Below are 15,897 nucleotides of genomic sequence, written 5' to 3' on the forward strand. Positions count from 1 at the left end.
AAAAAGTTGAAATTGCTCCACATAGCCTTCAAAAAAAAGTAGATTTTTACATAATACTTCTCTGTTTTAAGAAAACAATAGAAAGCCACTTTTAGTGGCTTTGTTTTCTAGCTGTAAGACATATTTACCCATTAAATCATAAGAAGCAAAATACAAATCAACAGAATTTGCTGGGTTTATTTTCCATGTAGAACAGAAACCAGATCCGTGACAGATGGATATTCAGATATATTTCCCTCCTACAAGGCGTCTTTTGTTTGAGTATTTTACGCTAAATAATCCAGTTTCATTTCTTTGAAGCTGTAAGAGAATCCCAGTAGATTCGCTGGAGTGCAAATGTTTGATTTGCAGGAAAAATTAGAAATACTGAAACCTCTTTCAGTTTGCAAACCTCTGCCGTATCAGTGGCAGCGACAGACGCCTCGTCGTCTGGCAGCTTTAACCTCAAAACATCAGAATGTTTCGCCCAGAAGCCGGTGTTGTGGGAGCTTCTCCTCGGCGTGGAGAATGGAGTTAGCTGTTATATTTAGGGATGTTGACAGCAGCTTGGCAGGCGGTAACTCTGACTGATTCAGAGCGTTCCTCACCTCCGCTTCAAGCAGAAGGAAAGAAACCGGCTGTCGGGAAAATAGACCCTCCGATAAAACGGAGGGGAACGTTGGATCGACGGAAATATGGTCGGAAAAGTTAGTGGTTCTCGCTAAGAGTCGACGAAAGAGAAAAAATGTCGGGTTCACATCTAAAATTAATGCTGGCAGAGATGGGTAGTAACTAGTTACATTTACTTTGTTACATTTACTTGAGTATCTTTTCTGAAAAATTTTAGTTTTCCTGCGCTGTACTTTCTGCTTTTACTTTAGTAAATTTCTGGATTTTTTACCCACTGAATGAAAACCAAACGTGTTTGAATAAAACATTCAGGTGTGTCAGACTCAGACACACACCTGCAGTTTCTGTTAAAGTTTCACAAGTTTATTTTATTGAAAGAAACTGATTTGGAAAATTTTCCTTTTGCCTGATTTTGTTATTTTTTCATTACTTACATGAATTATTGTCCTTTTGGTCATTAAAATACCAAACTTTTCATGAGGTAGTTTTTCCATATTACTCAGTACTTGAGTAGATCTTTTACCAAATACTTTTTAACTCTTACTTGATTAATTTCTTGGATTGCTACTTCTGACTTTTAATTCAGTAAAACTCTTGTTTGAGTATAAATTTCTGGCTCCTCTGCCCTCCTCTGGATGTTGGTATGAGTTCATAACAAAACGTTGAAGTAGATTTTAAATATCTAAACACATCGAGGTTGAATTGCAAAGTCAAACAGAAACATGACAACTGAAATTTTACAAATTAGCATTTTAAAGTTTATATGGAAATATTAACTTCCTTAGTAGAAGCCAAGTGCTAAGCGAAACATGTTCAGACTTGGCAAAAATGCTAAATGGAAAGCTAGCAATGCTATTAGCATGACAGTGAGTTAGCGGAAGTAAGCCTGTCACATAAAGCAATAAATCAATTAATAGCAAGATAAATTAAAATGCAGTTAATAAGATTTATTGTTTTTCTCTTTTCTCTCTTTCTACCAAAAACTGGATGATCAAAGTTTTCAGTGTTTTGGTCTCGACTAGCCCTTATAATTCATTTTATTTGTTGTTTTTGTTGTTTTGTTTATTCATTTGTGATATTTAAAATTTAGCATTAAATGTTGGTTTGAATTTAAACTTTATTGATCTGTGTTCTTTCATTATGCCATTATTACCATCATAATACTTGAAAATGGTCTCAAAACAGCTATATTATTGTTTATTGCAATAACTACTGGGACAATTTATCATCCAGTGAAATTTGTTATCTTAACAATCCTAAGTTGTGGCCACACCAGTGGTGGAGGTGTGGCCACCACTGGTGACATTTTCTTTTTATTTAAAAAATATAAGTACAATCCGACATTTTGTTTTTATTTAAAAAATATAAGTACAATCCAAAAAATCTTCAATATAATTCTTGACATCTTCAGAAACGGTGACTGTACCCAGCAGCTGTTGCAGTTATGAGTCCATCAGGGTTTAGATGTAGTTAAACTTCACTGCAACTCCACAATCTTGGTTGATAAAACATTTAAAATTTTACTTTCTGCTCCCTTTGGGCCGTTTTATTCATTCAAGTGTGCAGAAGAGGGAACTCCTCCCTCCTATTGTGAACCGCTAACCTCATTAGCAGACACATGGAGAGTCGTGGCCTCCCGTTTTTCAGAGCTCCTGTCAGAGATGAGAATAATGCCCCGTTGTCTGAACCAGAAAACATCGGGACAACTCGGATGGAAAGACCCAGATACAAGTTTGTGATCTCAGATTAATGAAGTTTCATTTATCTGAGTCTCACTTCACTTAGCTGCTGGTAATTACCACCAAAAACAACAGATGATAATACATTTCTGATTTAATTTCACCTCAGAAACCATCTTGGAAATGTTGGTTGGGGGGGGGGGCGTATTTTATTTTATTTTTTATATATATTTTACAGGAAAAACATTAATTTTCTTTTTAAAATTCTGCCTCAAAATTCAAGATTTTTTGAAACTCAAAGACTCACAGCAAAAACACCAAATCAGTCATTTGTCCATTCAGGAGGAAAACATCAGAAGCAGCAGCTTGGAGACCTAGCAAACCAGCATCGTCTTAAGGGGCTTCAAAGCTCTCTGTGCTTAGTCCAGTCTCTCAAACACTGCAAAAACACAAAATCTTACCAAGTATTATTGGTCTGGTTTCTAGTGAAAATATCTTGTTACACTTAAAAAAGGCAAAATTAACTTACAAGTAACTTTTCAGCAAGATACAGATTCTTGTTTTAAGTGAATAATTCCTTAATATTGGTGAAAAAGTGCTAGTTTCATTGGCAGGTTTTTTTCACTTATGGGAAAAATGTCTTCCTATAAGTCACATCTGCCTCTCCTTTACGGCCGCCGTTCACCGGCTCTGTCCCAGAATGCCCGGCGGCCCGGCAAGTCGGGCAGAAGACACGGCAGCTCTTCCCACCTCCTGACCCGTCTGAGTTGCAGCAACATTTATAGCTGCTGGTGTTGCTCCACAAACACGTCGTATTTTTTCTTTTTTTATTTTCATAGCGTTTCTCGGAGCCTCGGCCGGTTTCAGAGCCCAGTTTTTCAGAGTTTGATGTGACCTCCAGACTGAGACGGCGAGTCGATGCCTTTCACACGGCGTCGGCCTCCATTCGTCCCTTTGGTCTCTGGTGGGATGAGAGACAAGCTGAGGAAAGCTCGCTGTCCTGCAGCTCGTTTACTCACAGTCTCACCTGGGAGCTAACCTTTCAGATCCACCTGCCCGGCTCTGAAGCGGAAAGAAATAATCTGCCTACCTGCATCTTTAAGCAATTATGTGCTGTGTTTTCTCATCGTAGTTATTAATTTATTCATTTTAAAATGAAGTGCTGTAAAATATCCAAATAAATATACCAGCTCTGCAAAAACAGAAAATATTACTAAGTATTTTTCTAGTAAAAATATCTTAGTACACTTGAAATAAGACAAAACTAACTTACAAGCAACTTTTCAGTGAGATATAGGAACTCGTTTTATCTCATTAAATCCTTAACATTGATTAAAAAAGTACTAGCATGTCATGAGATTATCACATCAACAGTGTTCAGTCAGAGGCCTTTTCAGATTCATTCCAAGACTGACTGCTACTGGAGACCCTCACCATCAACAATAACTCTTTAAAGGGGCAGTGTCATGTAAAATTTACTTTTTTTGAGCTTTACATTGTGTTATAATGTTATTCCCTCATCAAAAACAAACGTGGAGTGTTGCTTTAATTCTTTCTTATGTTTGAGAAATCCTTTAGTCTCCATGGCAACCAGTCACCTTGTCAAATGGCTGGGTGGACCTAGCTCCGCCCTCGAGATACAGCTCCTCCTTAGAGATGCCGTTTCCGAGCTTCTGCCTCGCAGAGCAGCTCCTTCAGACTAGCCAGCATCAATTAGCAAACATCTGGTGGAACTGCTGAGCTCATTTTACGAGCTACTTCTCTGTGTAATGCTAGTAAAAACGTCATTAAAGGGCTAACAGTTGGGATGACTTTCTGAAGGCGGAGTTTCAGAAAGAGCAGGATTTTCTTAAAGAGACAGAGACCCAATTTCAAGGAAGTTTTTTAAGTCATGTTTGGTATAATTAACAGCATTTTTCTAGCAACTGAAGGTAACAAAGTTACTTGACTGTCCTGTAAAATGGCACTATGTGGTTAGAAAACAGAACACCGCCCCTTTTGATACTGTTTTTGTATTTTCAAAGTTTACTCAACGTTCTAATTTACAAGTAAAATTACAGTAATTAACATTGAAAGGAAAGCGTAGAAGTAAAAACGTATTAAAATACTTTGATGATTTGAGTTATGACAACATTTAATTTCCCTTTGGGATAAATAAAGTATTTTGAATTGAGTTAAAATGCCAGTCAGTACAGCAGCTGTTTGGACCTGGCGTTGGTCACGTACTTGTTTGCTTGCTGATGTTTGTTCCCTCCATCGTGTCCTGATGACCTTTTTCTACCAGTTTCCTCCTCCGGCCTCGCACTGTCCTTGTCAGACCCCCAGACCTCGAGGCATAGTTGCCACTTCTGGACTCATCAGGACTTGTTGTCAGACTAGCAGCAACTCAAAACAGTTCAAACAGAACGAGGTGAAGTTCATTTAAAAAGCTGAAAACATAAACCCAGCAACGGTTCAACTAAATAAATCAACTGTTTGAGTTAAAGGAACCTCATTCCTGCTGTTTGCAGGTCAGGTTTTCTTTTCTTCTTCAGATTTGGGTGTTTTAAACCGTCTGTTACCACGGCAACCGGTGATGGGCGGCCATCATTAATTACCATGAAAAGATTTGCTACCTTTATTGCCTTTTCCCAGCTTCGGACAGTGAGCCAAGTGGGACGTCTGCAACGGTTCGTTACTGTCTGCTCAGGAGTGTTTGCGTTTAATTAACTTGCCGTCGCTTTACGGTGTGGTTGTTCAGCGCTGCAGCACGTCACGACAAGAGAGGCAGAGGGAGAATTTCCTTACTGAAGATAAATCAATAATATGCTCAGTAAGACAGTAACTTGGAGCTTATAGCAGGGAGTTAAAAACCATGTTAAATTGAGGCTTTGTGCTGCAAACTGAAGCAGTTTGCATTGGTATTCTCTTGTTTGATGGAAAAAGTGTTTCCAGTGTTGTATCGTTTATCATTTATCGTGATGAGAAATTGGATTTGTTTTTGCTTTGATAAATTCCAGTTAATGATGTTCAATTAATAAAACAAAACTGACAGTATTATCAGAAAAATTATTTTTACAATTTTCTCCAATTGTTTGTTCAATGAATATCAGTAAAGTTGAAAATATGATTAAATGCAGTAACAGTGTGCAGTTTAATGAAATAAAACTGAATTATTTAAGTAACTGCAGTCCTGAAGAAGCATGATTCACATGGGAATAGCCATACAGCTAGTTAAAATATAAGTAATAAATAGTTGTTTTATCATAATCTTTCTCGTTATCACAATAAAACCATAAATCTAAATCATATTCTAATCTAAATCCATATTGCCCACCCCAACAGTGTTGATTTTCAGGTCAGAAATTTGACCTGAAGTTTGAAGAAGTTTGGGGGATTTTTAACGGGAAACGATAATTAAAAATTCAGTTTTTGCACATTTTTGTACTTCCATTTGGGTTTCTACTGCTTCTAAAAACAGTCTAAAAAATCCACCTGGCTGTTTTCTGGCAATAAGTTTATGTTTTCTGGAGTCTAGAAAATGATTTGTTACTAAAGTCTCCTAGTTGCAGTTGCAAATGGTGGACACTTCACCGTTACCTAGCAACCCCAGCCGAGCCCAGACCAGTTACCTAGCAACCACAGCGGAACTCCAGTACGTTTGGTCAGCTGGTTTTACCGCTCTATGGAAAAGACAAGTGTTTGATTGTTGACTTAATCAAACATTGGTCGATGTTTTAGGAATGAATTTAAATAATTTTTCATAAAGTGGCTTGAGGCAACATTTGTTGTGAATTTACGCTATAAATACACTGAACTGGAATAGTGGAAGTAGATGTACGTATCTGAGCCTTTGTGTATTTTTTTTCACTCGGTCATAAACTGCATGAATGAAATCATGAAGCATCACTGTAAATTAGCGCTGAAGCTAATTGTTAATTTAGTACTCCATTATTCTGTTATTCTGACAGAGTAATTTGATTAATAAAAATGATTGCCTCATTCTGCAGATTTTTCACTTAAACACTTTATTCAATATAAATATATATTTTATACAATATTAAAAAAACACAAGAAAATCCAAACAAATATTTTAATTCTGTTTTTTAATAAGAAAATAAGCATATTGTTGCCTAAAATTCATTTTAGTACAGCTTGATCATCTTATAAAATACTTCTAACATCAACATGTGAACAGCTCAGCCATTTCTGCCTGATTTAACATTAATACAGTGTAATTAGTGGCCTGAATTTGTTGTTCTTTCAGCAGTCAATCAGTTACTAAATTATTTCATGATTATTCCAATAATTGATTCATCATGATTAATCTGATTAATTGTTTCAGCTCTAGTAGCATGTAAACTTCTGACTTTCTTCCACTAGCTGGTTTTTATCTGTTACTCTGCTATTGTTAAAAATAAATCTCCACCACTTTTAATTAAAATTTCCTTCTTTCCACTTCTTATAATCTACTTCCTGTAATTATGCAACTCCTTGTAGCTCCCAGGTTTTTCTTCCTTATCAGTAATACCTGCATTTGAAACTTTTTGCTCCTTTATGCTTCCGTCAGGGGTTTATTTTGAATAAAAATGGTTGTGGCCGGTTTGCGTGTCATCATGGGACCCTGAAGCAGACCTGATTGTAATTGTACATTTCAAAGAAGCTAAAGCAGCTTACAGAAGTGCTCACTGAAGTGTAAGCCTTCCCGTCGTCTCTCGTCTAATTTTCTCCCCACCGTGGGATCTGCAGAGTCAGCATTACGCTCGGAGTATGCCATAACCAGTTTGCCAGCATGCCAGTAACTTATGCAAGCAAAACACTCTCTTGCATAAAAACACTGACTGAGGAAAAGGTAGTTTTACTTTTTGTTAGCTTACATATTTACCTTCTATGTCTTACTTAAAATGAGGTTTATGTGACATGGAGACTCAAATCAGAGACATGGAATTGGTCACTTTTGTCACAAAAATAAAGATTTGATTTCAATTTTAAAAGCTTTAGGCTGGACTCAGACTCAAGTTCTGGGGCTTGAGTCTAATCTGCAGATCAAGGAGAAGAAAAGTCCTCCAACCCTGTAAAGTATGTGTCAAACTTAAGGTTCACGGCCCAAATCCGGTCTGCCATAGCTTTTCACGTGGCCCCATGGACTCTAAAGGGATACATAAATAGAACCATCAGGATAACATTGTGCTCAAATAATATTTTATCAATCAATTCAAAGCAGTTTGTGCCCATTTACTGCCAAATTACATCAATTAGTTCCTCCAGTTTCTCGCAAATTATCATGGAATTTCACGCAAAATCAGCAAATCTCTGCACTTTTTCATCTAATATATACTTGTGAGTTTAAGTTTAAGAAACTGTGATCAACAGCAACTACCACTTCTCGTCTTACAAAGGTAACTGTCATAATGACACTTATTGATAGTCAAATCAAAGATCAATAAGTGAATGTAGTAATGCTTGATTTTATGTGTGTAAATTCCAATGTTATCTCTCTGGCAGCATAAAAATGTGTGCTGCAGTAACTGCGGTATTTACATTTAAGCAGCTTTTTATGCTAATGTTCATTTTTAAGCATTTTCCTGAAGGCAGATGTTCACAAGCCGGTATTATTTAAGTCATTACTCGCCTGTTTTGTACGTTCTAAATGTGTCCGACACAGCGTTCACATCCACATCCAACCAGACTTTTATCCCTCACAATTTTTCCTCTTGGACTTTATCGTTTATTTCTCTGTTGTTTCCCGCTAATAACCTTGCAGACCTGATTTTGGAGAATTTTCCTGCTTCAGTGTTTGCTCATAAGTCAAAAATGACCCAGAAAATGTCTTAGATGACGTATTGTATTCCACTACCTCTGTCATCATAACACTGTTTGGCAGAGGTTGGCTCTACTTCCACATGGAGTTTATGAATCAGTCCAGCCGTTTGAGACTTTCTTTGTACTTGGAAACCTTATGACTACCTCTGTCCTGTTTGTATGTGTTTCATTAACCTGACATGCTACGAAGTGCCTCCTCACTGCTCCCTTGATGCCAGTTGGCTGCGTGGCAGCGTGTCCTCTGTCATCAGCTTCCTGGGTTGTTTGGGAAGATTTTTAAAGCGCGAGCAACATTCCTCCATGAAAGGCTCCGTTGTCTTTTTCACTGATGCTCCACGTCTGCTCTCAGAGGTCAGAGTCGGCTTAGCGTAGAGGAGCAGTGAGGGAGTTGTTTTCATTCTGCCGTACAGAATGATGTACAACCTGTGCATCCTGGCAATGGTCACCATAGCAACGACATTCAGTCCTAATGGGAATTCTGTGTTTCCTGGATCTATAGGTTCTACATCCTTCCAGTGAGAATCCAGCATGTGTTGGCTCACAACACATGCTGGAAACAAACGGCTTATTTATCATTAAGTTGTTTCATGTCAAGAAATAATGTGGAACTGCCTAACCCTGTACTGCAAAAATCTACGTTTCGTATCTCCTGCTTGTCCCAAACGATACATTTTGTCACTCTTCGGTAAGCTAATAGATATTTGGACTTTTTCAGAGCTCTCAGTGATGCTGCATTTAAGTACCAGTTGTAAACTAAATAATTCATACTGGCTGTAAAAAAAAAATCATCATTCATTGTTTTCAGCACACTTCACTGAGGTGAAAAGCCAGAAAGAGTCATTTCAATAATTACTTTAAAGCCATTTCTGATTCAATGGAGCCAAAACAAAGTAAATCTTTTAACTGCTGTGGTGTTCATTTTCTCTGTTAGCTTCGTCTGACAGCAAGAAGTCAAAATTCATTGGAAATGTGGGGAGAAATCTCCAGGCGGCCATTAATGTGATAGAGACGCTACGCCCGGCTTACGATGCTTTCTGGATGCATCTTCAGAAGTTTCTGCTGCCTCGACTTCCTGACTAAGCAACAGATTTAGAGAAACTCATCAGACTGATAATATAAACACATGCTAAGTAATCATTTAATCGCATGATAAATTGAAATGAATTTGATCATTTTCATTCTAATGATTCATTTTTTTAAGGGCAGTTTGGCTTACAGAGACTTCCTAAAACATATTTATTACTTTTGATTATCCAGCATCTATTGTTTGACGTATTTTCCAATTTATTCCAGTGTTTGAAAAATACATTTATCTTTAAGTTGACTGAAGGACGGTTTTCAACCAGACTTTTTCCTTCCACTCAACTGTCCGTCAATATACTCAGATATTACTCCGTATGAACGGGCAGCTTTTTGTTAATGTAACAGTTAAATTTTTCGTTTCATAATCAAATTTCCCAGAAATAATGGCTTTGAATACTTTACATCATTGTGGATCCGAGGTATTTACTATGAGTTTCAGTTGAATTGCTGGAATAAACAAAGTTTTTAATGGTTTTGTTGTAATTTTGCTCCGTTTTCAGCTGTAAATTGAGTTTCTGTGTGTGTTTGTAGGATTTACTCCGTCCAGATTAAGTATATTTAGACTACTGCAGGTGCTGCAAGCCAGAGATTGATCGTGCCGGTAAAAATAACCCATCCCGATGCAGCGGCAGCTCCACTGTGTGTCCTTGGATTGGCCCAAAAAAATTAAATCAAGCAACAAAAGGGGAGGCCTTTTGGCTCCCAAATGTGTTCAGTCAGGGCTGTGTTGTATTAATTAATTTATTCAAAGGGATTACAGGCCAGATTGAGCGCTCATTCACGCAGATCTCACTAATATAATCTGCCTCTAAACATTTCAGAGCGACTTATCTCTCTGAGACTCGTTCATTCTGTGGAGCCGGAGTCCTCAGTCGGGCTTTATCTATATCTGACGGCCGTCGCAGCGCCTTTTGTACCCACAATCCCCTCTAATCCCGCCCACTTCCCCCCTTACACCTTGGCTCCCGTTTAATCCCCATCTAACAGGCGCCACTTCCTTCTTTGAGGAAAATCATAAATAGGCCAAGCTGATGAGGACAGATGCAGCTGAAATGTCTTCCACTCCTCCCAAAATGTTTTTCACAGAGGGGATATTTAAAATATTTTTCTGGTGATGTCATTATGTGATGTCATCCAGCTTCAAGGCGGGTCCGAGTAACACAGAGTTCCTCATTTTCATGGTGGGAACGTCTGTTTTCAGCCACATCTGCAGCATCGTTTCTGGCTTCAGTGATTTGTGTTTTAAGCTAATTGAGCAGAGGCAAACACACACATGCGCACACACACACACACATGCACGTACACACGCATGCACGCACACAAACACATGCACACGCACACACACACAAACAAACACAGAGACTGGTCTGTGAGGCTCTGCTAATTACTGTGGAGAGCAGTTAATTAATGCTAAGTACCAACGGAAGTTAAAGTCACTGTTGTGTCGTCATTTTGCAACATATTTAGAGTGATTGTCCTCTGCTGGTCAGAGACAGTCAGACAAAAAGGGAGGGAGGGATGGATGGATGGATGGATGGATGGATAAACAGATGGATGGATGGATAAACGGATGGATGGATGGATAAACGGATGGATGGATGGAAATAAATAAATAAATATCGTTCCAGCTGCACAGGTAGGGATTCATTCACTGCAAAAACACAAAATCTTGATCAAGTTTTTGGTAAATTGTTTCACTTATAACATGAGTAAAATATATTGTTGTAAGTGAATATATTTGTCAGTGGAACTAGAACTTTTTCACCAATATTAAGGAATTATTGACTCACAACAAGCTGCTGAAAAGTGACTTGTAAGTTAGCTATGTTTTATTTCAAGTTTACTAAGATATTTGTACTAGAAACTAGATGAAAAAACGTCAGATTTTGAGTTTTTGCAGTGTTTTCATTTATCATGCCATGCCTCAATCAAAAAAAATGGACAAAGTTCTAGAAAAAGAACCAATCTTTCAGTGGAAAAATGACGGAATGGAGTTCAGTCCATATTTGGTTACAGGAAACAGGAAGTGAGTCACAGTTAAAATGGGTTTTATTTCTCATGTTTTCCACCCATTTGGCCATGAATGATTCACTCTGGCCCATTTCAGATGTCAGGGAAGACTTTTATGAATACAAAACAATTTTAAAAAATCAACCAGGACAATTTTATTTTATTTAAAAGCATTAAGGAGAAGTTAAATTAGTTCAATCTTATTTATTCAGCCTTCAATATACTTTTTGAGATTAAACTAAATCAGCTCCTTTAGCTAATTTAAAAAACCTAATTCAAAGAAATATTTAACATTCAACTGTATAAACTACTTAATCTCTGTGAAACCTTAATTTCAGTAACTTTGAAAAAATGTACATAACTTTCACGGCTCTGAACGTTTAATTATTTACATCTAAATTGGATTTTTCCTATTTGACTGAGGCTTCGTTCACACTGCAGCCCGAAGTGACCCAATTTCTATTTTTGATCAAATCGGATTGTTTTTTGGCGTGGTCGTTCACACATACGCGACTTGTATGTGTGAACGGCAAACGACCTAACGTGTCCGGTATGCACAGTAGAGGGCGCAATAACGTCACACAAACACTGAGCGTGTCAACAGCCATTAAAAGAAGAAGTGCTCGTGTCTATGAGTGTTTGTGGAAGTAAACATGGATGCTAACGGTGGAGCATAGCTTACGATTTTGAAGTTGTTGTCCGACTGGGGCCAGCACAGTAACAACTTAATCCTCATTATAGTCCGCCATGACTGTTGCTTTCCTTCCCGCTTGCCGGACTTTATCACGACTTGATAAAGTCACGCAAACTTGATAAACGTCGTTACGTTCATCAAGTGTCAACGACGTTCGGGACCTGGCCGTTAGGATTCAGGTCACATTCGAAAAGATCGGATATCCAAGTGGCCTGGGTCGGACTCGACAAAAAAAAAAAAATCCAACCTGTCTTGTTCAGACTGTCATAAGAAGATCAGATACAGGTCGCATAAAGGAATCGGAATTGGGTCACTTCGGGCTGCAGTGTGAACACGGCCTTAAAGGTGTATTTTATTTCCTCCTCTTAGGTACAAAGTGGTCTGGACATGATACATAAAAACCCAACTATTCTAAAAACTGATTCAAAAGGTTTCTGAGAAAATCTGACACTTAAATGACTTTTTTTAAAAATCATAAGTAAGTAGTAGGTATTCCTGAACGATGTTCCATGACAGTTTAATAGGCAGTTATGGTTCCTAGAAGGAAGCTCTGCTGATCGTCAGACTTTAAATAACCGTCCAGCAGCAATCTGTCTCTGGCAGCAGCTCCATTTATAGCTGGGGGTTTCTTCTTCCTGTCTTCTTCTCCTCCATCTTCTCCCCCGTTTGTCATATGATGATGTAAGACAAAATCTGAATGATTTTATTAGTTGGTGAGGCTAAGCCGGCGTGCAGAAGGCTGCCTTGTTTTTGTTTTTTGTTTTTTTGTTTTTTATCCCGGCTTTGCATGCGATGTGCACTGCAGTATTAGCTGCAGGCAGATTTCCATGCTGGGCAGGCAGATGCTTTTCTCCCCTCCCCTTTGGTGTTTTTTGGAAGTGTCACAGAATGCAAGGCGAGAGGACGCGTTGGTGTGAAGCAACATCGTGTTGCAAAGCATGCAGCAGAGCACACCGACTCGTGTTTATCTGGAAATGTTTTCAGTCTGTATTTATGTGGGATAATTCCCAGTATGCATCTCTGTTATTTTAATCTTCAACCTATTGTGTAGATTAACCCTCTTCTATCTTATTTCTGACTCTTCCTGAAGCAAAGATCATCAAATACCAATCATATCATAAACATTCATGTTCTTTAATTGGTTTTTGTCTCAATGTTGGTCTTTTTAATTATTTTTTTCAGTTGCAGCATCATTAATGATCTGGGAGAACATTTTAAAAACTTAATTTTCTCTCTTTTAGACTGCACTGAGGCGACGCGGAAGCAGGGAAGCTTTTAAGGACAAGAAATCCTCGAGTCAGGTAGAATAAATCCCTTTTACTTGAACTGTTTTATGCTGTATACATTGTCCGCCATATAAAAATGATTGAATGTGAAATCTAGGAGTAAAAAACCCCCCACAAATCTAATTTTTTAAAGATAAAATATTGCATATTTTAGAGTAGCAGCATCTTGCACAAACTAACCCATTTAATAAATTAGAATATTATTGAAAAGGTTACTTTATTTCAACACCGCAACCACTAATTGCAAATATTAGTTTCTCTAATTCTGAAGTGTAAAATCAACATGGTTTTTAGTGAAAGCTAATGCTAAAACGCTAACTTTCATTTAGATTATGTCTGTCCCCTTGAAAGACTACAGTCCTTGAGTATGTATTGATTTTTAACATTATAATTTACATGCTCTATAATGCCCTTATATGTCATGTTTATGTTTATATATTGTTCTCCATTTTCCATTTTATTTTGTTCCTGTATCTTTCTTGTTTTAAATAAAGTTATTGGTGGAAAAAAAGAGAGAGGAAATGGAACTCCTGCATACACTTCAAAATAAGAGTATGAATATAAATGTACATAACATAAACTACTTGATAAGCAGAAGTTCAAGACAGATGTCAAATTTTATTCAGCTGAAAGTTTACAAAACAAAAATTAGCGCTTTATAATTTATCTGAAAAAGTTATTTAGGAGAAGCTAAGTGCGCTAAATGTTTTGAGAGTTATCAAAAGCGCTAAAGAACAAGTCTAAAAATTCAGAGTGGCTGTTTCAGAAGGCTCTGAGCTTCTGCCTCACAGAGCGCCCCTTCAGACTAGCAGCAGCAATTACCAAACACCTGGTGGAACTGCGCATCTGCTGAGTTCATTATATGAGCTACATCTCAGTGAAACGTTGGTGAAAACATTGCTAAAGGCTTAATACAGGAGTGATGTTGTGATGACTTCCTGAAGGCAGAAATTCAGAAAGAACAGGAGCTTCTTAAAGAGACAGAGACCCAATTTCAAGACTTTAAATTACAAAGTCATGTTTCTTTTTAAATCATGTTTGACATATATAGCAACTAAAGTTACTTGATTGTGCTATAAAATGTCACTCTGCCAATTAAAATCTCAACTTTGCCATTCTCCAGTCTTGACCTGGCTTGTCTTTGTTCTCAGGAGGACAGTGCAGACCTTCGGTGCCAGCTCCAGTTCGCCAAAGAGGAGTCCAGCCTCATGAGGAAGAAGATGGCAAAGCTGGGTCGTGAGAAGGATGAACTTGAACAGGAGTTGCAGAAGTACAAATCAGTTTACGGTGACATTGACAGCCCCCTTCCCCTGACGGAGTGCGCAGGCGGCGGCCCTCATACGACTCGAGAGGCCGAGCTCCGACTGCGCCTGAAGCTGGTGGAGGAGGAAGCCAACATCCTGGGGAGGAAGATCGTGGAGCTGGAGGTGGAAAACCGCAGCCTGCGAGCGGAGAATGAAGACATCCGCAGTCAGTACGAAAGAGACTGCTTTGGGCGGGAACCCTTCGCCAGCATGCCCTCGTCTCCTTACGGCGGAGACCCGTTGGAGTCCGCGGGTGAGCTGCGGCGACATCTCCAGTTCGTTGAAGAGGAAGCTGAACTTCTGCGCCGATCCATCTCTGAGATTGAGGACCACAACAGGCAGCTGACGTCTGAACTCAATCGTTTCAAGTTTGGCCCCAGCAGCGCCTCCGGACTCACCACTGACGAAGGCGGCGAGGCGGGATTGTTTAAATCTGGGAACGGGGCCGGCGGTAACGGCTCCAGCTGCGGGATGATGATGGAGGAGCTTAAATCGGCGCGGATGCAGATCAACGAGCTGAGCGGGAAAGTGATGAAGCTCCAGTACGAGAACCGAGTCCTCATGTCCAACGTCCAGCGTTGCGACCTGGCCGCGCACCTCGGCCTTCGCACGGGGAGCCCTCGAGACAGCGACGCGGAGAGCGATGCCGGCCGGCGAGAGGCTGCCGAAGAGGAGGAAACAGGCCGACTTCTTCTCCTACAGCCAAAACGGGAGGGTCCAGTTGGCGGAGAGAGTGACTCCGAAGACCTGTTTGAGAAAACGGGAACCACCTCAGGGCTGGGAAGCATCAAACCCTCGGATGGCAGCGACCTGAGCGCCATTGAGCTCGCCAATCGCAGAAGAGAGGAGCGGGAGTCATTCGCCAACGTGAAAAGAGAGGCGGACCGGCTGGGGAAGACCGTCGATCGTCTGATCACAGACACAGACAGTCTGATCTTCGAAGGCAGGCTGCTGGTGACCACAGGGGAGAGCCTGGAAGGCGGATCCAAACCAGACACTCAAGTTCTGGACACCATCAACACTCGCATGAAGGCTTTCCGTACGGAACTGCACATCTTCATGGAGAAGCTGGACCACGTAGGGGACGGGCTGAGAGAGCGGACCGACGATCTGTCTCCAATGCCGAACCTCACAGAGTCCAGCAGCTTCCTGTCTACGGTTACGTCCATGTCCCGCGACTCTCCCATCGGCACCTTCGGAAGAGACCTGGTCACGGACTTCCAGGTTAGTCCACGACACTTTACTGCGGTTCTGTTCAATCAAGGTGACATTTTTGCTTTAATTTTCATTTCTTCTGCTGCCTTAGTTCCTTGTAAAAACATAAAAGGAAAAACATTTCTAATGACCGGCTCAAGCAAAGTCCTCTTACGCTCTTACATTTATACTAGAGCTGAAACAATTAATCAAATTACTCATGATTAATTGATTAT

General features: G+C 39.5%; 1 protein-coding gene across 5 annotated transcripts in view; it reads left to right on the forward strand.

The window, feature by feature from the left end:
- mtcl1 (microtubule crosslinking factor 1) overlaps positions 1-15,897 on the forward strand; it is a 73,761-nt gene that overhangs the window by 14,362 nt on the left and 43,502 nt on the right. For all 5 annotated transcript variants that reach the window (XM_016677442.1, XM_016677443.1, XM_007564181.2 and 2 more), the window contains exons 4-5: positions 13,119-13,178; positions 14,315-15,691. In XM_016677442.1, the coding sequence (XP_016532928.1) occupies positions 13,119-13,178; positions 14,315-15,691 (1,437 nt within the window). The remainder of the gene's footprint in view (positions 1-13,118; positions 13,179-14,314; positions 15,692-15,897) is intronic.

The sequence above is a fragment of the Poecilia formosa genome, unplaced genomic scaffold (genome assembly GCF_000485575.1).
Source record: "Poecilia formosa unplaced genomic scaffold, Poecilia_formosa-5.1.2 Scaffold156, whole genome shotgun sequence".
Lineage (NCBI taxonomy): Eukaryota > Metazoa > Chordata > Actinopteri > Cyprinodontiformes > Poeciliidae > Poecilia > Poecilia formosa.